General features: G+C 58.4%; 1 protein-coding gene across 1 annotated transcript; it reads right to left on the bottom strand.

Annotated features, from left to right (window-relative positions):
• Positions 1-10311: 10311 nt before the first annotated feature.
• LOC135875180 (flap endonuclease 1-like) lies at positions 10312-21827 on the bottom strand. The gene is given in 14 exon segments (XM_065400174.1): positions 10312-10457; positions 11966-12068; positions 12070-12289; positions 13567-13718; positions 14133-14264; positions 15698-15758; positions 17316-17452; positions 17890-17975; positions 18313-18358; positions 19166-19268; positions 19879-19969; positions 20333-20433; positions 21717-21752; positions 21754-21827. Coding segments are annotated over 14 exon segments (1488 nt in total).
• Positions 21828-23087: the final 1260 nt, after the last annotated feature.

The following is a 23087-nucleotide window of genomic DNA, read 5'->3' as shown; positions in this document are numbered from 1 at the left end:
GTTAAAAGGGGGGCTCTGAACCAAGAGAGCCCGAAGCACAGACCTCCAGACTGGAACGCTGGGAGAAGACCCCAGCCCAGTTGGAACCCCAGGGGTATTGGGGTGGGAAAAGGGCACAGGACGCATAAACCTTCCCACATGCGAACTGCGAGTGCCATCGAGCACCCCCGACCTAAGGGGGGGCGTGAAACTGGAGGGTCCTGGTGTAATTCTCACCAAGGAATGGGAGGGATGCTGGGGCATCCATGGGAACGGGGGTAGGTTCGAACTTCCCCGGGTCACTGGTTAAAGTGACCCCGCTCAGTTCGGTCTCGAAGAGGGGAGAGATGTGACGAACTGGGACTGTTCTTACTGTGGGCTTTGAATTCTGACAGGGGAGTGTGGCTAGGATAGTCTGCACTGGGGGATGGGAGACTGACTGAGAATACCTGAGCATGTAACATGAGAACCCAGGAAGGGGTTAAAGGCCAGGTGACACCTTTGCCCGGGAAACTGAACAAAGGCTGTGGGAGGGGTCGCTGAAGGCAGAGTTTTGGGAGCTGGCTGGTGATGTGGCTGGGAGGCAGACAGGGCTCTGACCTCCCAAGGGGGCTGAGGCGCCCTGGGACCCCAAGATGGACCTAACTGAGGGGGGTCCTGTTGTCTGTGCCTGCAAGACCTGTCTTGGACTGTATTCCTGTCGTCTAAATAAACCTTCTGCTTTACTGGCTGGCTGAGAGTCATGGTGAATCGCAGGAAGCCGGGGGTGCAGGGCCCTGAGTCCCCCATACTCCGTGACAGTATTCATGTATCATTTTTGTATCTGAAGTTATGAATATTAACTATGTACCTGTATTTCAAATATTTGCTCCTGTGGTAACACCCGCAAGGTATTTAGCCTGCACATCTTGAGGGAACTATGCAAGTTAAATGGCCCATCAGGGAACACTTACCTCACAATGGACCATGGGAGACGCCCAGCCACCTGATGGACTTTCATGTGAATGTTCTAACTAGAGTATGGGTGAGGGCCTCTACTGTGACTGAGCCAAGCAGGCGTGGACATGTGACTTGCCCATGTGACTCCAAACACCATCTTGTTACCTGTAATTTTCTACAAACTAGAACAATGCGTTTCCTTCACTTGGCAGAAGCTATAAAAGGCCCTGGAAACATTCTCCATTTTGCCTCTTTCCTGCTCAAACCTCCCGTTTCTGAACGTATACTAATGGGAGCATCCTAACCAAGGGACTGAGGACCTTCCAATGATTTTTAAGCAACCAGAGATTTAACAAGCCAGCAGTTTATGCCATCACTGCTACAAGCCTGATCCAAGAACTTTGTATTTATTGTATGTATTTGATTCTTTTAACCAATTTTAACTCTCATCTTTCTTTCTTTTTATAAATAAACCTTATGTTCTTATGTTCTTTAGATATTAGATACTAAAGGATTGGCAGCAGCATGATTATTGGGTAAGATCTGAGTTACATATTGACCTGGGTGTGTGGCTGGTCCTTTGGGATCAGAAGAACCCTTTGGTTGATGAAATTGGTTTTAAAGAACCACTCATCATTAAGTCTAGTGTCTAGGTGTTGAATTCAGGACCGGAATACCTAAGAAGGCTGCATTTCTGACATCTTGTTCGCCAGTGTGGTGAGACAGAAGTTTACTTTTGTTGCTGGTTTGGTATATCTCATGGAAGAATAACCACCAGATTTGGGGTGAATCTGCCCTTTATCCCAGCAGCATGTCTTAAATTTGGTATTCTCAGTTGTGACCCACTGAGATATGGTGACATAAGGTCTCTGCTGAAAGCCTGCATCACACCGAGCAGCAGTATCATTGTGCAGTGTATGTACAGATACTATGTAAGTAGCTATGTAGCTGTACTGAAAATCCTGCTCGTAAGGTCTGTGAGTTCATAGAATCATAGACTATCAGGGTTGGAAGGGACCTCAGGAGGTAATCTAGTCCAACCCCTTGCTCAAAGCAGGACCAATCCCCACCTAAATCATCCCAGCCAGGGCTTTGTCAAGCCTGACCTTAAAAACCTCTAAGGAAGGAGATTCCACCACCTCCCTAGGTAACCCATTCCAGTGCTTCACCACCCTCCTAGTGAAATAGTATTTCCAAATATCCAACCTAAACCTCCCCCACTGCAACTTGAGACTATTTGCTCATTGTTCTGTCATCTGGTACCACTGAGAACATTCCAGATCCATCCTGTTTGGAACCCCCTTTCAGGTAGTTGAAGGCTGCTATCAAATCCCCCCTCATTCTTCTCTTCTGCAGACTAAATAAGCCCAGTTCCCTCAGCCTCTCCTCGTAAATCATGTGCTCCAGCCCCCTGATAATTTTTCTTGCCCTCCGCTCGACTCTCTCCAATTTGTTCACATCCCTTCTGTAATGTGGGGACCAAACCTGGACGCAATACTCCAGGTGTGGCCTCACCAGTGCCGAATAGAGGGGAATAGTCTCTTCCCTCGATCTGCTGGCAATGCCCCTACTTATACAGCCCAAAATGCCATTGGCCTTCTCGGCAAGGAGGGCACACCATTGACTCATATCCAGCTTCTCGTCCATTGTAACCCCTAGGTCCTTTTCTGCAGAACTGCCGCTTAGCCAGTCGGTCCCCAGCCTGTAGCAGTGCATGGGATTCTTCCGTCCTAAGTGCAGGACTCGGCACTTGTCCTTCTTGAACCTCATCAGATTTCTTTTGGCCCAATCCTCCTATTTGTCTAGGTCACTCTGGACCCTATTCCTACCCTCCAGCGTACCTACCTCTCCCCCCAGTTTAGGGTATGTCTACACTACCCGCTGGATCGGCAGCCAGCAATCGATCCAGCGGGGATCGATTTATCGTGTCTAGTCTAGACGCAATAAATCGACCCCCGACTGTTCTCCCGTTGACTCCTGTACTCCACCGGCACGAGAGGCGCAGGCGGAGTCGACAGGGAAGCGGCAGCACTCGACTCACCGCGGTGAAGACACCACGGTAAGTCGATGTAAGTACGTCAACTTCAGCTACGTTATTCACGTAGCTGAAGTTGCGGAACTTAGATCGATCCCCCCTCTCCCAGTGTAGACCAGGGCTTAGAGTCATCTGCAAACTTGCTGAGAGTGCAGTCCACGCCATCCTCCAGATCACTAATGAAGATATTGAACAAAACCGGCCCCAGGACCGACCCTTGGGGGCACTCCGCTTGAAACCGGCTGCCAACTAGACATGGAGCCGTTGATCACCACCCGTTGAGCCCGACGATCTAGCCAGCTTTCTATCCACCTTATAGTCCATTCATCCAGCCCATACTTCTTTAACTTGGCAGCAAGAATACTGTGGGAGACTGTATTGTTAGAGGGCTTTCCCTCAACCCTCCCACTTCCCTGGTTCTTGTCACGCAGACAGCAAGCAGCAAAAGACCAGAAGTCTGAAGTGCAGACAATGCGATGTTTACTGGGGTTAGTTTCCAAGCAAGCAGATTCCGAAGCCCTTCACACCAGTCTGGCTTATCTCTATACGCCGAGAGAGTCTGTTCCCCCATGTCCCCTTTCCCAGCTCTGACACCGCAGAGCCTTGCCTGTGTCCCTGTTCCCATTCCCCTCCCCTTAGCGAAACACGATTCCAATTTCCCTTCCCCACACTTCCTATTTGACCCGTTTATATAGTAACATTCTCAGCTATACCTTAACCTATCATTTTACTGAAATTTACTAACCAATCCTAACATATTGTAACATGATTCTCTAACCAATTCTATCCCACGACCCTCATTAACTTACACCTAGCAACATTAATTATCCAGCAGACAGAAACAATTAGAGAACTAGACAGATTAACAATAGAAAAGTAGGGGCCATAAAGATAAAACAATACAGAAATGAGGGTTTCACAAGCACAACCATTGAGAAGTGAGTTCTTGCCAGACTGGACGCTATCAAACTACGTTTTCTTCAACCATCTTAAGATCTGTTTCTTTAGCTAGTGGTGATGGGAACTATCAGGACAGAATCATCTTCCTGACATCCCAATAGCACCTTATTTCAGTCTGACTGGTTTGGGATGTGAGGATGAGCCAAAGGCCTTAACCTAAGAACAAGACCTCAGATTATCCTAGGGAGAGGAGGCCCAGACACAGGCCGACTGTGATTCTGATTCTTTGTTTTTATACCCCTGTAACTAGCTAAGTGATAAAAATACACCTAAGTTCTTAAAGTCTAGGCCTTTACAGGCAGGCCTGAATACCTATATTCTAACACATGTCAAAAGCTTTGCTAAAGTCAAGGTATGTCACGTCCACCACTTTCCTCATATCCACAGAGCCAGTTATCTCATCATAGAAGGCAATCAGGTTGGTCAGGCATGACTTGCCCTTGGTGAATCCATGTTGATTGTTCCTGATCACCTTCCTCTCCTCCAAGTGCTTCAAAATGGATTCCTTGAGGACCTGCTCCATGATTTTTCCAGGGACTGAGGTGAGGCTGACCAGTCTGTAGTTCCCCGGATTCTCCTTCTTTCCTTTTTTAAAGATGGGCACTATATTTGCCTTTTTCCAATAGTCCGGGACCTCCCCCGATCGCCACGAGTTTTCAAAGATAATGGCCAATGGCTCTGAAATCTCATCAGCCAACTCCCTCAGCACCCTCAAATGCAGCACATCCGGCCCCATGGACTTGTGCATGTCCAGCTTTTCTAAATGGTCCTTAACCTGTTCTTTCACCACTGAGGGCTGCTAACCTCCTCCCCATACTGTGCTGCCCAGTGCAGCAGTCTGGGAGCTGACTTTGTCTGTGAAGGCCAAGGCAAAAAAAGCATTGAATACTTCAGGTTTTTCCACATCATCTGTCACTAGGTTGCCTCCCTCATTCATTAACGGTCCCACACTTTCCATGACCTTCTTGTTGCTAACATACCTGTAGAAACCCTTCTTGTTACCCTTCACATCCCTTGCTAGCTGCAACTCCAGTTGTGCTTTGGCCTTCCTGATTACACCCCTGCATGCCTGAGCAATATTTTTATACTCCTCCCTAGTCATCTGTCCAAATTTCCACTTCTTGTAAGCTTCCTTTTTGAGTTTAAGCTCACTGAAGATTTCTCTGTTAAGCCAAGCTGGCCGCCTGCCATATTTGCTATTCTTTCTGCACATTGGGATGGTTTGTTCCTGCGCCCTCAATAAGGCTTCTTTAAAATACAGCCAGCTCTCCTGGACTCCTTTCCCCCTCATGTTATTCTCCCAGGGGATCCTGCCCATCAGTTCCCTGAGGGAGTCAAAGTCTGCTTTTCTGAAGTCCAGGGTCTGTATTCTGCTGCTCTCCTTTCTTCCTTTTGTCAGGATCCTGAACTTGACCATCTCATGGTCACTGCTGCCCAGGTTGCCACCCACTTCTACTTCCCCTACCAATTCTTCCCTGTTTGTGAGCAGCAGGTCAAGAGGAGCATGGCCCCTAGTTGGTTCCTCCAGCACTTGTACCAGGAAGTTGTCCCCAACACTCCCCCAAAACTTCCTGGACTGTCTGTGCACTGCTGTATTGCTCTCCCAGCAGATGTCAGGGTGATTGAAGTCCCCCATGAGAACCATCGCCTGTGATCTGGAAACTTCTGTTAGTTGTCTGAAGAAAGCCTCGTCTTGCTCTCGCCTCTAAACTTAACCCAAAGACTCTCAACAGGCTTTTCTCCAGTTTCATACTGGAGCTCTGAGCAGTCATACTGCTCCCTTACATACAATACAACTCCTCCACCTTTTCTCCCCCACCTGTCCTTCCTGAACAGTTTATACCCATCCATGACAGTGCTCCAGTCATGTGAGTTACCCCACCAAGTCTCTGTTATTCCAATCACATCATAAAAATAACAGGAGTACTTGTGGCACCTTAGAGACTAACAAATTTATTAGAGCATAAGCTTTCGTGGGCTACAACCCACTTCTTCGGATGCATCCGAAGAAGTGGGTTGTAGCCCACGAAAGCTTATGCTCTAATAAATTTGTTAGTCTCTAAGGTGCCACAAGTACTCCTGTTATTTTTGCGGATACAGACTAACACGGCTGCTACTCTGAAACCAATCACATCATAGTTCCTTGACTGTGCCAGGACTTCTAATTCTTCCTGCTTGTTTCCCAGGCTTCTAGCGTTCTTTTACAGGCACCTAAGATAACTAGCCGATTGCCCCACTTTCTCAGTATGAATCAGGAGGCCTCCCCGGTTGCACCCTCTCCTTGTGTTTCGCCCCGGTATCCCACTTCCCCCGGGTTTAGGTCTCTATCCCCCGGTGAACCTAGTTTCAAGCCCTCCTCACTAGGTTAGCCAGCCTGCCTGCAAAGATGCTCTTCCCTCTCTTCATTAGGTGGATCTCATCTCTTCCTAGCAATCTTTCTTCCTGGAACAATATCCCATGGTCAAAGAATCCAAAGTCCTCTCCGACCCCACCTGCGTAGCCATGCATTCAGACCACCCTAACGTGATAGAGATGCTTCTCTACCTGGCTCCATGTAGGTGGAGCCTACATTTACAGCCAGAGCAAAATGCTAATCGAGTGACTGCAAAGAAGATATTTTAGACAGGACCAAACAAGCAGCAGCGGGTGCCCTGTCTCCACGTGAAGACGACGGCTGGCTGGAATTGTAGCTGGCGCTGCAGAGGTACCCCCAAGTAGCCGTCACCGAGGGGACAGGCCGCCAGCTGGCTTGTCGTATGAACCGAGGCTCACGTCCAGTCTGGTGGTTGGAGCTGGGAGAGAAACATCCAGTGAGCTACGCTCCGTGAGCGGGGCCTGGCTTGGCAGTCACGTCCAGGCTCTCGGAAGCATGTTGATTTTAGTTGATATGTTACATTAATTCTACTTGCTGCTTCTCACAGCTCTGGTCTTTGGTAAATCGACTTTCACTTGTTTTCACCACAAACCAAACCACTGTGGTGCTCCGGAGGTCTCACGGGTAAGCCAGGGGGGTGGGGGGGGACATAATTCCTGTGGGAGTGGCGGATCTGAGAGTCCCCAGCGACTCAGGTCACTCCAGGGATGCTCGGGGTCAGAGCGTGCCTATTGCTAACCTGCGGAGGGACAGAGGGGCCTGGGGAGGCTGCGAACGGAGTGCTGCCTGGGATTGGGGGAGGTGGCAGGAGGTTGGCAAACCCTTTTGACAAGAATGTGCCCTATCATTGTTGATACCCCTCTCCTCTACCCCCACGGCCGTGCCTGCTGGCTTGGCTCATCTGCCTGGTGCTTACCCTGTAAGCTCTCTCTGGGATACAGTCTGTCACTTGCGGTGGGTTTGTACAGCACCAGCCTTGCTGGCCTGTAGGTAGGTGCAGCTGCAGTATAACTATCACAGAACCACAGAAACGGGGGGCGGGGAGGGAGCTCATGGAGTCATCAAGTCCAGCCCCCTGCACTGTGCAAACCTAGACCGGCCCCGGCAGGTTTGTCCAACCTGTTCTTAAAAACGTCCAGGGCCAGGGATTCCACAACCTCCCTGGGATGCCTGTTCCAGAGCTTAGCTACCCGAGAGTTAGAAACCTGTTCCCAATCTCTAACCTCAATCTCCCTGGCTGCAGATTCAGCCCGTTACTACTTAATATTAATATGTCAAATACTGTGCAAATATCCGTTAAAAGATCATTTTTCGGTGGCTAAGGCAAACACCAAAAGTTAGGAAATGCCAGATGTATGGTTCTCCCTGTGACCTTAGTTCCGCCCCTGGGATCTGAGTCCTGTGGAAAAAAACATTGATGACCGTGTCATTAAAGACAGTGTCACGTAATGCACACGCTTCAGGAGGCGGAGCGAAGGCTGCTGGGGCAGGCTGCATTCTGGCATGTCCTTGCTTCCCAGTGCTTGACTCCAGCCCTGCCACATTGTTAAAAACCTCCTCAAATAACATCATGGCCTTGAGGATTTTTCCTCCCATGAGCAGGATTTGAACCCTCAACCTTCATCGCCAGAGTTCAGGCAGCTTGAGCTAAAAGCTTCACTTTGCTGACTGCTACTAGGAGAAGTCTGTTAGCCCCGTACGGGCACAGGCTGCTGGGTTTGGGGGCAAGGGGGAGGGTCGGCCCTGGGGCGCTCTCTCCCCCCATCTCCCTGCTACAGCTGTTGGAGCAGGGCCCCGGCGTTCCCGTCTGTGCTGCTGCAGCGTTCCCGTTCCCAGGGCGGCTGACAGCCATTGAACCAAACTGTAACCCGTTTCTAACGACAACCACGTCAAGCCAGGGGGTGCTGCAGCACCCCCATTCCAGCACCCATGTCCGTTACCATGCTGGCAGGTTGCCAGCGTTCCCGGAGTAACGATAACGAGGGAAGGGAAATGGTAACTTCTGACAGCTCACAGCTCAGCTGACCTAAATGGGGCAAAGAAAGGGCCCCTCCCTAGCCAGAGAGCAACTAGCAAAGGCCTGCTGGCAGCCAGGGCGGGGCGGGGGATCTCAGAGAAAGGGGCACAAGAATAGTCGATAATGGGAAGCATTAGGCAGCGTAAATGTCGGGGTCCCTGCCAGCCCCCCGTAACTGGAGACTGTCTTACCTTTGAGCCTGGCAAGCGTTTGAGTCTTCGTTATTCCAGCTCCCTCTGCAGCACCGCACCGGGCAGGGGGCAGGCAGAAGCCTGCTTCTGAATTCCCGCTCTGGGCTTCGCTGGCCAGGCAGCTGATCCCAGCCCCAGCACAAGGCCGCGTGCAATCCATCGTGTGACCACAGCCCCCCGATTGCCCGGGCTCCCCTTACAGCCTGGCAGGACACAGCACCCATGCTCACTGCAAGACTTACCGGGCCAGGAGCTCGGGCGGTGGCAGGGTGAGGAGATGTGCGCTCGGAGTTACTCAGCCCCTTCCAGGAGCCCCAGGTTCCCAGCAGCCCCTCCAAGCGAGCCGGCCCCGGTGCAGCTTGAGGTGCGTTCGGCCCCAGCCCCGTGTTATCTGGGGGTTCCCCGTAGGGTGCGTGATGTGCTTTGGGGCATGGAGGGGGTCCCCAGGGGCTCTTTGGCTGCCTCTGTGGCAGAGGAGAGGCAGGGTCCCCACTCCTTCTCTGCACAGGCCCAGCGCTGGCCTGCTTGCCCCAGGAACCAGTTCAGCCAGGCCCTAGCGCGTCAGCGCACCGTGCTGAGCCCACCAGCGGAGGGGCAAACTGGTCCCCTGGGGCCTCCGTCCTGCCAGGGCAGCGGGAACAGCACAGCGAGCGGGCTGGCCCAGGTCCCGCTCCACCTGGCATGGGTCCCACTCCGCCCGGCGAGAGCAGCAATTCCCCTCGGGCCCCAGCAGACATCTTTCCCCAAACCGTCACAGTCCAGAGTGAGTCTCTTGCCCTTGGGACTCTGCAGCGAGGGGTGGCAAAGTCCCTGGGCTCGCATGGCGCGTCCTCCCCGCTGCAAGCAGGCCGAGCGCCTCACGCTCCCTCCCAGGGTCGAGCCCCCTCCCTAGCAAGGCCCCTGGCTCTGAGCAGCCACCACCTCGGCTGGGCCTGAGGAGCTAACGAGCGCTCCCACGCGGGAGGCCAGGAAGCTTCCTGTCCACCTGAACTGAGCTCAGCAGCCAAGCCAGGGTCCATCCAGGCCAGCTCCCACCCATCGACCCCCTGTGGGACCGGCCAGCTCTCGGTGCCAGCTGCACGCTCAGAGCAACGGAGGTACAGAGCTCAGGGCCTGGCTAGTTCACACCGCTGATATCAAGGTGGCTGAGCTCAAAACCACTCCAGTCCCCACCTCTCCCAGCAGGGGGCGCTGTGGAGAGCGGGGCAGGAGCTGGCTGGGGGCGGAGCTCCCGGTTAATGCAGTCCCAGCCTCTCCCAGCAGGGGGCGCTGTGGAGAGCGGGGCAGGAGCTGGCTGGGGGCGGAGCTCCCGGTTACTGCAGTCCCAGCCTCTCCCAGCAGGGGGCGCTGTGGGGAGCGGGGCAGGAGCTGGCTGGGGGCGGAGCTCCCGGTCACTGCAGTCCCAGCCTCTCCCAGCAGGGGGCGCTGTGGGGAGCGGGGCAGGAGCTGGCTGGGGGCGGAGCTCCCGGTTACTGCAGTCCCAGCCTCTCCCAGCAGGGGGCGCTGTGGGGAGCGGGGCAGGAGCTGGCTGGGGGGGGGAGAGCTCCCGGTTACTCCAGCAGCTTCGCGTGGCCGTGCAGGGACTCCCAGCAGCTGTGACTCACAGGAGCTCTGGTGCCAGAGGCTCTTTACCAATTACAATCAGACTGAATTGTATCACCTCCGACTTTATTGCTGAGCTCCCAGAACAGAGCAGGAGACAGGGCCTGGTGCCCCGCTGGGCTGGCCAGGGCGGAGATAGCGGGAGAGCCGCAGCGGGGACGTCTACGCAGCAGCTGGGCGCCAGCTCCCAGCCCCATCAGATACCACCTGACTCCTAGGCTGGGGAGCCGGAAATCTCCCCTGCTCTTTGTGGCACGAGTGCCGCTGGCACCAGTCGGGGACACGTGAGGCTCACGTCCAGCTGCAGCGTGGCCATGCCCAGCAGGGCCTGGCACCGGGGCAGGTCTGGGTGCAGCAGAGCTAACGAAAGCAAGGGGCGGGGGGAGTTCTGGGCCTGCACCGGGACAGGCCACGGCAGCACCGTAAAGTCAGACCCATTCTCAGCTACTGAGATTTCTCACCCGTGGATGTACTTGAATAAACCCTCAATCATCTTCCCTGTGCTGGGCCCCTCCCATCTCTGCTGCCCCCTTCTGGGGCCCTGGGGTCTCAGCCCCACATCTGGGCTTCACTTAGCCCTTTGCTCACCAGCTGAGACACCAGGGCTCCTCCCCGACAGCCCCTCGGGGAGCGGGGACAGTCCAGGCTACACCGAGGAGCAGAGGCCACCCCAAGAACCGGGACCGCTCGTCAGCTGATGAGCAGGGCAGGGCGGTGCCGCGGTCGCTCAGCCGAGCCGTGCAGCGCAGAGAAGGGGCTGCTCCGGGGCAGATCGTGGCCTCCCTCTATCGCTAGCGGGCCTGCCTGGTCCACGCGCTGGGGGCAGGATGGCGTGTGCCCCCCCGCCATGCTCCTCAGGCCGGCCTGCTTTGAAATGTCCCTGGCGGACGATCCCACAGCCGGATCCATCTCCCAGCCGCAGAGTCACTCCCGATATTCACCCTTATTCTTCCCATTCTGCTCCATTGGGTACCCAAAACAAGCCGCCCCCCCCTCGGCGCATCAGGCAGCTGAGGGACGGACAGCACTCCGGTCGGACTCTCTCCAACAGGCGCTGGGGCCAGGCCAACAGGAAGGACAAGCCTGTGATCCAAGCACTGGAGGCTCAGGAGAGCTGGGTTCTAATCCCGCCTCTGCCAAAGCCTCCTGTGTGACCTTGGGCAAGTCGCTTAGTGGTTCTGGACCCTGGTGCCCCGATACCAGTGATGGGCCTGGCAGCAGAAACCTGGGAGAGTTCTGAAAGGTGGCCAACCTTGGCATCAACTTGCTGCTACCAGGCACTGGCCCAACCTAGCTCTGCCGGTGTCCCTCACTCCCGACCTGCAGCCCCCTATCCCAGCCCTGCCCACCACCAGCTCTGCCAGTGTCCCTCACTCCCGACCCGCAGCCCCCTATTCCAGCCCTGGGCTCCCCCCCAGCTCTGCCGGTGCCCCTCAATCCCGACCTGCAGCCCCCTATTCCAGCCCTGCCCCCCCCCCAGCTCTGCCTGTGTCCCTCAGTCCCGACCCGCAGCCCCCTATTCCAGCCCTGGGCTCCCCCCCAGCTCTGCGGTGCCCCTCAATCCCGACCTGCAGCCCCCTATTCCAGCCCTGCCCCCCCAGCTCTGCCTGTGTCCCTCAGTCCCGACCCGCAGCCCCCTATCCCAGCCCTTGGAGTGTCCCCCCCAGCTCTGCCGGTGCCCCTCAATCCCGACCCGCAGAATCTGTTGGAGCTCTCAGGCTGGGGCTACTGAACCAACCTGTCCAGCCGGCTGTTCCTGCCCCTCATCTCACACATACACACACACACACCCCACTTTGTACCCATGGGCCACAGGCCATGCGGCTGTCTCCTAAGGACAGTGCCAGCGGGCAGCCAGCAAAGACTACAGCTCCCAGCATGCAGTGCCTTGTCTGGGCCGTATCGCATGCTGGAGCATGGCCTGCACCTGGGTATTAAAGCGGAGAGCGGCTGCGATTTGGTTCCGTCCGTGCCCATGAGGTGCAGCCACTGGGCTCCCGGCATGTTGCCCCAGCTGCCCACTGGGCATGGCTGGCAGACGGCCTGGAGGAGAGCAGACGGCAGCGTATGGGCACTGTGGCGGGAGCAGGAGCAAGGCCAGCATCTCACTTTCCCGGCTCCGGGCTGCCCGCTTCCCCGGGCGTCCCCACCTGCGGTTTCTGTCTCTTCCTGCTGGGCCGGGGGCCAGGCACCTGGGGAAGGAAAGCGGCCGAGATCAGAGCAGCTTGTCTCACTGTCTGGGTCCTGTCGATGCAAGGGCAGCCCCCAGCAGAGAGGGCGGCTAGACTGATACGTGCCCAAGCCCCTGCTGGGACCAATGGGGCCAGGACTGGAAGCAAAGGGATCCGTGTAGGGCCATGAGGAACCCGGATGGCTAGCACCAGGCCTGGCCCCCACCCCTCCTCACACACATAACTGGCACAATGAAGACCCTGCTCGGTGCTGTTTGCAGATCTCGACCCATACAGAGGATAACCCGCTGTGCCATCCCTCGGGGCCCCCCGGTGCCAGGGGCCTGGCGCGCACACCCCTTACCTCCGGCGGACGTGCCCGTTTGCTGGCTGGGAAGAACTCGCCCAGCTTCTGCTGCCTCCCGCCCTCCCGGGGCGCTCTCTGCTTGGGCTTGGCCTCCTCGGGCTTGGGCTGGGCCTCCTGCCACCGCTGCAGCCGCCGGCACACCCGCAACTCGCTGGAAACAGAGCTCAGGTCAGCGGGGGGGCGGGCGGGGCAGGGCCTGGAGGGGATCTGGACCGGGGGGCATCACAGCAAGAGGAACGGAAACCAAGGGGGGTTGGGGAGAAACCCCTAAGCGTCCTCTCCCCCCCCATGCCAGGATCTCAGCAGAAGCAGCTCAGCGCCAGGCCTGCCCCCAGAGCTCCCCACTACAGGGGGTCTGGCTTGAATGGGCTTCCCGAGCTCCGTGTCCATCGTCCCTCAGGGCGCTGCAGTAAATCTGCTCCATCGCCAAGGCCGTATCCAGCCTCTCCGGGGCTCTGAGAGTCACACTGGGGCTGGGGACAGGGCTGGGGCCGGGGACAGGGCTGGGGCCGGGCGAAACCGGCAATTCTTTGGCTGATGCACAGAGCAGGCCAGAGCCCAGCTCAGACCCAGACCAGGGGCTGGAGACTTGCGTGGGGTGCTCTGAGTGTCGATCCCAAAGGGGGCGGGGGAGTCTGCTGGTGCCACAGAGCGAGCTCCGTGTTGGTGTGAAAGGTGCCAGGCTGGGAACACTGGCGACGTGCCCCACCTCCCCCATCCCGCCCTGGACGTCCCCCCTGTGGGCAGGAGAAAGGGGGTGAGTCTCTGAGGCCTATGCAGCTGCTGGCTTCAGTACTGAGGTTGCCAGCTGTGGGGTCAGATTGGGGGTAGCCACACCATGAACCGAGACCCCCCAAACTCATCACACACAGGACTCCACCCCGTTCTAGGCCATCCCGCCTGCCCCCCATCCAGACAGCACGACACTGACTTCATGTGCTTCTCATGGGCGAGGAACCGCACCAGCCCCTCTGGGTCGGGGTCGCGCCACTCCAGCGTTATCCGGCCCGGGTCGGCCACCTCCGGCTGCAGGAAGAGCCTGCGAGCTCCCTCCAGGTCCCAGTTGGCGGGCAGCGGGTGCTTCTGTAACAGCAGCAGCTTACAAGCCAGCGGCGCCCTGTGCCCCCAAAGGATCCCAAAGCACTTTCGAGCCCACGCCCAGGAACGGCTGTACCACGCTGCAATGCACCCACCTCTGGGGAGGGACCAGCAGCTGGTTACCAGTGCATAGCAACACCACAGGAGCGCAGGCCAGCAGGGGGTCACTGCTGCTCTCTTCCCCAAGGGGCGCGGGGTTCGTTCCCTCCAACCAGCCCTGCTCCTTTGCCCACTTCCCGGGCATCCCCCTCTACCTGGCTCTCGCCGGCAGTCACACCCCTCCTGGCCCTTCCCATCGACAGCGCGGCTTTACAGCACACCCAGCCCCCCTTTCCCCTGCTCGGCCCCCCCATGCAGCACGCGGCTTGGCTGCTCATGCCCAGGCCCCGCCCCCGGTACCTGCGGGTCGATGTTCTGGAGAACCTGCTCGATTGTCCCATGTTGCTGCAGCAGCTTGAGGGCCTTTTTGGGGCCCAGCCGCCAGATCTTCCCACAGTAGTCACAGCCCAGCAGGATGCACAGGTCCACGAACTGCCCCAGGACAGGCCCGGCCCGAGGAGAGGGAGCAGAAGACAGCCATCACCAGAGGGGTTAGCTGGGTGGCCACCTGCTCCGTCCCTGACCACCCCTCCCACATCCCGGTGAGGCTGGCAGAGCAGGGGCCAGCTCACGCCACGGTCCCCATGTCTCAACCGAACCCTGACAAATACGTGGCTGGCACAGCCTGGCCCACCTGGGGGTTAGCATTGATCAAACAGGTGTTAGCATTGGAAGACTGTGTTTAGCCTTTATGGAATGCTTGTGAGCTGCTGCCGGCATCGATCTCACAGGTAACATCTGTATCCCCTAGTGCAAGGGAACATCTGAGCGGTTGGATTGGGAGCTTCTGTGACCGTGTAACTCACCAGGCAGGAGAGAGACATTAACCAGTGTGAAGTGCTGGCTCCAGCGGGAGGTGTCACATCCTGCCCCACAGGGAAGGCCCATCGACACCTGCTGTGCCTCCCATGAAGCTGAGTCATGCAAGTGGTTTCCTCCCATCAGCTGAGTTCACAGCTCAGAGCACATGGGGGGAGGGGGATAAAACCCCCAGACAGAGGGAAATGATTATACTCTGCTTGGGCTCTGGAGGGGCAGATTTCTAGGCAGAAGCAAGAGATCCCCAGTGCTCAGCCTGCGTCAGCCCTACAGGACGTATGGAGCTTGCATGTGATAGACGCATCTATTCCCTTTGGAAACTTGTGACTGTAACTCCGGTGTGTCTCTGTGGTTCCCGGCGTCACCTCGTCAAGAACTCTCCTGTTTCCTTTCCCAGGTAATAAAGCTTTCAACAGCTTGTTCTAGGGCTGGCTACAAGCGTGGGCTTTGGTGAGAGAGCTAAAGCACAGGGGCCCTGGGGTGAGGACGGGTCCTTTGGGACAGGGAGTAACCTGACTATTGCTGTATCCTTGGGGGAAGGGCCCAGCTATCTCACAGGTGGCAGGACAGATGGGGGGCCCACAGGGCCTGTCTGTGACTCCCCGGTTAGGCTGTGGTAGGGCCTGAGGAGCTCACACCTGGTAACTGGTTGGTGAAATCGAACACAGAACTCACAGCCAACGTGGGGCTGGTGCCGGGTTCCCAGCACTCACTCTCTGGAGTCACAGCAGGCAGCGTTACACTCCTCACCAGCATGCTCCCTCCCCGTCCCAGCATAGCCCCACCTGGTCAACATGCACCAGACCGACGGGCAGCCCAAGGGAACGACGAGACAATCCTGCTGGCCAGCGTCGTCTCCCTGTTCCCTTGGGCTGCCTGTCGGGCTGTCTGCATCCACCCGTTGTCTCCTATTCTCGGATTCCCAGCTCTGGGCGAGGCCTGTCTCTGTTCTGTGTCCGGGCAGCAGCGAGTGCAGGGGGTCGTGCTGTCCACGGGGGCCCCACAACACTACCACAACACCACAAAATCCATCAATCCATCCCCACCTGCTCCTGAGTCATGCCCAGCTTCTGCAGAATGACAGGCAGGGAAAACTCTTCTACTTCACTGCAAGAGACAGAGGGCAGCGTGAGGCTCGGGCACACTCCTGGGGCAGCCTCCCCCCGCCAAGCCCCCATTCCTGCGGCACCCCCCAGAGCCGCGCAGCCATCCCCTGTGGTGGGAGCGAGCTCACATGTCCAGTGCAGCACAAACCCAGAGCAGTTCTCTTAGATTTAAATACGGCCAGTGAGAGAGAATCCACCACAGCCTTGGGATATTGCTACAGGGGTTAATGGTTTTAAGCCTCACTGTTAAAAATCTGCCCCTTATTTCCAGTCTGAATTTGTCTAGTTTCAGCTTCCAGCCATTGGATCATGTTCGACTTTAGTCTGCTAGACTGACAAACCTGCTGTCAAATCTCTGTTCCCACGGAGGTACTTATAGACTGGTCAAGACACCCCTTCACCTGCTCTTCGTTAAGGGAAATAGATGGAGCTCCTGGAGTCTCTCACTACAAAATATGTTTTCTAATCCTTTAATCATTCTCGTGGGCTCTTCTCTGAACCCCTCCAATTTATCACCATCCTTTTTGAATTGTGGCCCCAGAACTGGACCCAGGACTCCTGCAGCAGTCACACCAGGGCCACATACAGAGGTGAAATAACCTCTGCTCCTCGAGATTCCCGTGTATACCTCCCAGGACTGCATTAGCCTTTTTGGCCACAGTGTCGCACTGGGAACTCATGTTCAGCTGGTTACCCACCCCCACCGCCAAACCTTTTTCAGAGTCTCTGCCTCCCAGGACAGAGTCCCCACCCAGCAAGTATGGCCAACACTCTTTGGTCCTAGATATAGGTCTTTACATCTGGTCGTATTGTTGTTTGCTTGTGCCCAGCTCACCAAGCGATCCAGATCGCTCTGTGTCAATGACCAGCTCTGTTATTTCCCACTCCCCCAATCGTTTGTATCTGCAAACTTTGTCAGTGGCGGTTTTATGTTTTCCTCCAGGTCATTGATAAAAATGTTCAATAGCGTAGAGCCAAGAACCGATCCCTGCGCGTCCTTACTACAAACACCTGCTCAGTGGGGATTCCCTGGCTTCCGTTACATTTTGAGACCGATCACTTGGCTAGTTTTTAATCTGTTCACTGTGTGCCACGTTCATTTTATATCGTTCTAGTTTCTTCATCAAAAGGACATGCAGGACAAGGTCAAACGCCTTCCAGGAGTCGAAGTCTGTTACGCCAACGCTATCACCTTTATCAGCCGACTTGTCATCTCGTCAGAAAAGACACCGAGTGAGTTTGACAGGATCTATTTTCCCCAAACCCGTGTGGATGGGTGTTCGTTCTATCACCCTCCTTTCATTCTTTATTAACTGCGTCCCGTATCAGCCGCTCCATTACCTTGCCCAGGATCGATGTCAGCCTGACAGGCCTATAATTATCCTGGTCATCCCGTTTGCCCCTTTAAAGCACTGGCATATGAGCTTTATGCCAGTCTTCTGGAACTTCCCCGGGGTTCCCAGGTGCCAGCAGCTCCTGGATCCCCCTCTCTCCTCTACCACATCCCCCAGCAGGGCTCAGGCCCGCCAAGGCCCCTCCCCAGCCCCCTGCCACTCACCAGTTGTTCTTGGAGCTCAGGCGGCGGATCAGGCGGAGGCTCCCAAAAGGCAGCGCGTCCATGTCCTCCGTGGCCGTGCACCAAACCTTGCCAGACTTCACCAGAGCCGCGCAGGTTGCTTCTGCCTCAGCCGGAGCCTGCGCACAGGTACAGAGAGCGGCTCTGCTAGTATGCCCATGGGGACAGCGCCCGAACGGGACCTGCCGGGGACACACGGCCCCTCCTCCCCCTTCCCCGCTCAGACCAGCTTTCACTGCTTCCTTTAAATCACAGCAACTGGTTTGCTTCTGTCAAGGGTCCGTGTCGCTCCCGACAGCACTTTGTGTAGACCCTAGATAAACAACCCCCGTCTCCACCAGCGATACCCTCTGTGACACTCAGCCATGGACCCTCCGGCCACCAGAGCCACCCGGGCCGGCCCTGCAGAGCAAGAAACTGCAACCAAAGCAACCGGCTTCGCCCAAGCACAGGGGCCTCCCCCCTTCTCCTGGGGAGCCCAGACAGCTGCCCCAGTGACCCACGGGCCGCCCCTTTGCCACAGGACCCGACCCCATGCTGTCCCACTCCGTGTTACCTGCACATATGGCACACCCAGGTAGCTCAGCAGGGTCTCGCAATCCTGCTTCAGGGGCCGCGGCAGGTTTTCAGCCCGGCGGGACTCTGTAACCAGCAGAGGAACGTGGGTCAGGGGTTCCTGCTGTGGCAGGGACCCCCGGGACAAGTTACAGTGCCCCCTGCTGCTGCAAACAGGCGCTGCATGTCCAAACCGGACCTCAGGTCTGGACAGCGAAGGCCCTGAAACTAGGCCTGCCACCCGGATAGGGGCCACTGACTACCACTGCCGGAGAAGGTAATGCTGGCCCTGCCAGGCCCAGGGAGCTCTCTGCGGGGCAGGGGCAGGGGAGGGCCCAGTTGGGGCAGGGCAGATGAGGCGAGCCAGGGACCCCGGCTGCTTTGCAATGCGGCACGGCAGAATCCCACAGGCTTGGGCATTTACCTGCAGTGTCTCTCCTAGCCCCGGCAGCCTCCGCCCGCCTGGCCAACTGCAAGGAAAGGAATCTGTTAAAGGATCTGAACGCAGAGACATCCTATCGCCTTCTCACCCCGGGCCCTGCAGCGTCCCCCGCTGCCTGGGACAGAACATCTGCATAGCTCCCCCAGCCCGTCCCAATTCCTGCAGTGCCCCCTGCTGGCGGGGACAGAGAACATCTGCATAGCTCCCCCAGCCCCTGTCCCAATTCCTGCAGCGCCCCCTGCTGGCGGGGACAGGAAACATCTGCATAGCTCCCCCAGCCCGTCCCAATTCCTGCAGTGCCCCCTGCTGGCGGGGACAGAGAACATCTGCATAGCTCCCCCAGCCCCTGTCCCAATTCCTGCAGCGCCCCCTGCTGGCGGGGACAGAAAACATCTGCATAGCTCCCCCAGCCCGTCCCAATTCCTGCAGTGCCCCCTGCTGGCGGGGACAGAAAACATCTGCATAGCTCCCCCAGCCCCTGTCCCAATTCCTGCAGCGCCCCCTGCTGGCGGGGACAGAAAACATCTGCATAGCTCCCCCAGCCCCTGTCCCAATTCCTGCAGCGCCCCCTGCTGGCGGGGCCAGAGAATGATCAGCCGTGTATCCCCACCCCCGCCCTGCCCCCGTTGCTGCACATTCTGTCCCCTCTGCTGTGTTCAGGGATCGCAAGAGCTCTGCTTTACAATACTGCGCCTGGGGCCACTCCCGCATGTAAGTGACCTAACAACAAGCTCCCCGCCTGGACTCTCTATCCGGGACGCTCAGCCCTTAAAGGCACACCCCACCCCACCCCCTGCGCCATTAACAAACATCCCAGCACGGCTCCGATACCAACCAGTGGCTGTTTGAGGTCAGGGGGCTGCCCGTCAAACACAAACACCGGTTTGATGCCATTTTCCAGGAGATGCAGCGTCCGGTAAAACAGCCCCTGCAAGTGACTGAGACAAAAAGCCTGCAGCTTGCCACCATGGCCCATGCGCCACGCGGGACGGAGAGCCCGGCAGCGGGAGCCGCTCCGACAGAGCGAGGGAAGCCCATGTGTAGTCACACACCCGCATGGGTGCAGGCCCGGAACGGTACGGCTGCCTCCCAGCTTCCACGTGAGGGTGTCAGCACCCTTATCCCCACGCACGGAGGCACAGGCAGGGGATGGGGGCTGCCCAAAGCCACCCAGCAAGTCCATGGCAGGGCTGAGGGCAGGCCCCAGGGGCTCTTGACTCTGAATCCTGCACACCTAATGGCCATTGAACTGTCCTCCGCTGGGCCCCCGGCAATTAGGGTGACCAGACAGCAAGTGTGAAAAATCGGAACGGGGATGGGGGTAATAGGATCCTATATAAGAAAAAGACCCAAAAATCAGGACTGTCCCTATAAAATCGGGACATCTGGTCACCCTACCGGCAATGCACGTCACCATGTGAGCGCCGCAAGGCGACCCCACTGGCCAGGCTGGGTGTGCGACACCGCGGAGCTGGGGCTGCCTAGGGGCTCTGGGAGCAGGGAGCAGCCCTGGGGAAGCCGGGCACTGCTGGGGTACAGGCCACTCACCTGATGTTCTCCCCGTTGCGGTTGAAGAGCTTCGGCATGGCCGTGCGGAACTGGTAAATGGCAATGGATGCGTCCAGGGCTATGACGCGGTCTGGGAAGCCAGGGGAACAGCCGGGTTATTCCCCCAGGAACAGGCATAACCCCCCCCCACACACACACACACATCCTGTCCCAAAGGGCTGGCTGCTCTGGAACTGCCTGCCTGGGGACTCTCACTCCGCCTCTTCCATGCCACCCCCCAGGGCTGCTTCCCCATTCACCCCCCTCCCAATTTCCTGGCGTGTCCCCAGCTGCTACCCCCACCATTCCCAGGTGATCTCAGCCTCTGCCAACCTCCTCTGCGCTCCGAATCCCCATCTGCCCCCAGGCCCCTGCCCGCTTGTGCTGTCCCCTCCCGCCGGGGGGCAGCAGGAGGAGCCGTGCCCCAGGTGGGGAAGAGCTGAGGGGCGCTCACCTCGATACTGTCGCAGAGGGAATGAGCTCACGGCCTCCGCAGCCTCCTCCTTAATCACATCTGCCAACCTGGCGATGCCCATGGGCACAATCCGGGAATCTCTGCAGGGGCTGGGCACAGATGGGGAGTGCCCCGGGGGCTAGGCACAGAAGAGGGGTGCACAGACGGGGAGTGTCCCAGGGAAGCGGGCACAGAAGAGGGGGTACTGGGGTGCACTGGGGGAGTGTCCTGGGGGCTGGACACAGAAGAGGGGTGCATAGATAGGGAGTGTCCCAGGGAAGTGGGCACAGAAGAGGGGTGCACTGGGGGAGTGTCCTGGGGGCTGGGCACAGAAGAGGGGGGCACTTGGGGGTGGGTGCAGAGAAGGGGAGTGTCCCGGAGGCTGGGCACTGAAGAGGGGGGCACAAATGGGGAGTGTCCCGGGGGCTGGGCACGGAGAAGCAGGGGGCAGACCCTCCCCAGAACGGGGACACACACGGGGCAGGCCCCAGGCACGCAGCGGAACTCAGAGCAGGGACCAGACCGAGGGGCAGCGCGGCCGGGGCTCGGAGCTGGGGCTGCGCGCAGGGAACCACGGGCAGCGGCAGCCACAGGAGCGGGACCGGCGCTGCAGCCGCCGGGCTGGGGGTTCGCGGGGGCCGGAGCGCAGGGGGAGCCGGGCCGGGCTGGGCTGGAAGGAAGGAGCGGGGCGGGGCTGCGCTGCCCGGCACCTCCCCGAAGCTGCGCCGCCTGCTAGGCCGAGGAGCCGGGCGGGGCTGAGCGTTTCGGACGGGGAGGGAGCTGGAGCTGGGGCAGCCGCAGCTGGGGGGCCCTGGGCAGACAGATCCCAGCAGCAAGACGCCCAGGGATGGGCGGGGGGAGGCTACCTGGGAGCAAAGAGGCTTCTTCCAGCTGTGATTGCCCGGTCGAGCCTAAGGCTGAGGGGTGCTTGATGCCCCCGAGGGGGAGACTGGCCCATGGGGACCCCGAGGCAGCAGGCGCTCAGTGGCCTGGTCCATGCGGACGGTGATGCCCTGGGGGTACCTGACTGTGAGCACCTCGCGGGTGGGAGTCTTGTCTCTACCCGCCAGGCCCCGCTCTCTCTGCAGGTCAGCAATTGCCTGCCCCCTCTGAGCGGCTCCCTGGAGCGTCCAGCAGCCCCTGGCCCACCGGACACTCCGAGGAGAGCCGCTGCTCCCCAGCGTCCCGGTTCCAGCTCAGCTCAGGCTCCGTGCAACACACAGCGTGGAGATATGGCTATAGCGACACCAGTCCACGGTCATTTCACACGGTTCCCAGATGCAGGTGACCCCAAGCAGAAGTGCTGGAAACCAACGGTCACAGACCAAATCGAACCATAAAGCACAGTCTAAAACCTAGACTGACTCAGCAGATCCTTTCTTACCTTCTGGAGTGACGCTCACCCAAAGTCCCCCCAGCGGAACAGCCAGGCCTGGCTGGGATCCTCCGTCTGTGGACAAGGCACAACTGGCAGCTTGCCTCCTCGGTGACGCATCCCAGGTGTCTCTCCACCCGGAGTTAGACCCTCCAAGCCATTGTTTGAATGACACCCCCAACCCGTTGGTTTTTTCTGTGTTTTCCTTTCCTGTTGATTTTCCAAACCCTTGCCCAGCATGCGGCTCAGGCTGTGGATGCGCCTCCGTTGGGAGACAGACGGACGATGCAGAGAGAGACAAGTCCCTTCCCTCCTGTCTGGTGACCTCTGCAACTCACAGACCTTAGGAACACAATGCGCAGTGTAGCTCCCTAGCCCTGAGATATCATCCCACCTACATCTTGCAATGATTAGAACGACCAGTGCGCTGCGGGCTGTTGGTAGAGACTTCAGATGCCACCCTTTGGCACAGTATTCTGCATCTTTCGGAGCCAAAGGATCCCTGGAAACCCCTACACAGTCCTTATGCCCTCTGCCTGTTCCTGGGTCAGAGTGACCCTGAGGCCGTGGCCACTCAGTACCCAGGGAGGGGTGGCACAGTACAGCCCATGGGGACTCTGAGGCTGGGGGCGCTCAGTGCCTGGTGAGGGGTGGCCTGGCCTGGCCCAGGGGGACCCCGAGGCTGCGGGCGCTCAGTGCCCAGTGCGGGGTGGCCTGGCCCATGGGGACCCTGAGGCCGTGGCCACTCAGTACCCAGGGAGGGGTGGCACAGTACAGCCCATGGGGACTCTGAGGCTGGGGGCGCTCAGTGCCTGGTGAGGGGTGGCCTGGCCTGGCCCAGGGGGACCCCGAGGCTGCGGGCGCTCAGTGCCTGGTGAGGGGTGGCCTGGCCTGGCCCAGGGGGACCCCGAGGCTGCGGGCGCTCAGTGCCCAGTGTGGGGTGGCCTGGCCCATGGGGACCCCGAGGCTGTGGGCGCTCAGTGCCCAGTGAGGGGTGGCCTGGCCCATGGGGACCCCGAGGCTGTGGGCGCTCAGTGCCCAGGGAGGGGTGGCGTGGCCTGGCCCATGGGTACCCTGAGGCTGCGGGCGCTCAGTGCCCAGTGCGGGGTGGCCTGGCCCATGGGGATCCTGAAGCTGCGGGTGCTCAGTGCCCGGTGCGGGGTGGTGTGACACGGCCCATGGGTACCCCGAGGCTGTGGGCGCTCAGTGCCCGGTGAGGGGTGGCCTGGCCCATGGGGACCCCGAGGCTGCGGGCGCTCAGTGCCCGGGGAGGGGTGGCCTGGCCCATGCGGATCCTGAGGCTGTGGGTGCTCAGTGCCCAGTGCGGGGTGGTGTGACACGGCCCATGGGTACCCCGAGGCTGTGGGCGCTCAGTGCCCG

This window comes from Emys orbicularis, chromosome 2 (genome assembly GCF_028017835.1).
Source record: "Emys orbicularis isolate rEmyOrb1 chromosome 2, rEmyOrb1.hap1, whole genome shotgun sequence".
Classification (NCBI taxonomy): Eukaryota; Metazoa; Chordata; order Testudines; family Emydidae; genus Emys; species Emys orbicularis.
The sequence above is the reverse complement of the archived record's forward strand: the minus strand, read 5'-3'. Positions and strand labels throughout refer to the sequence as shown.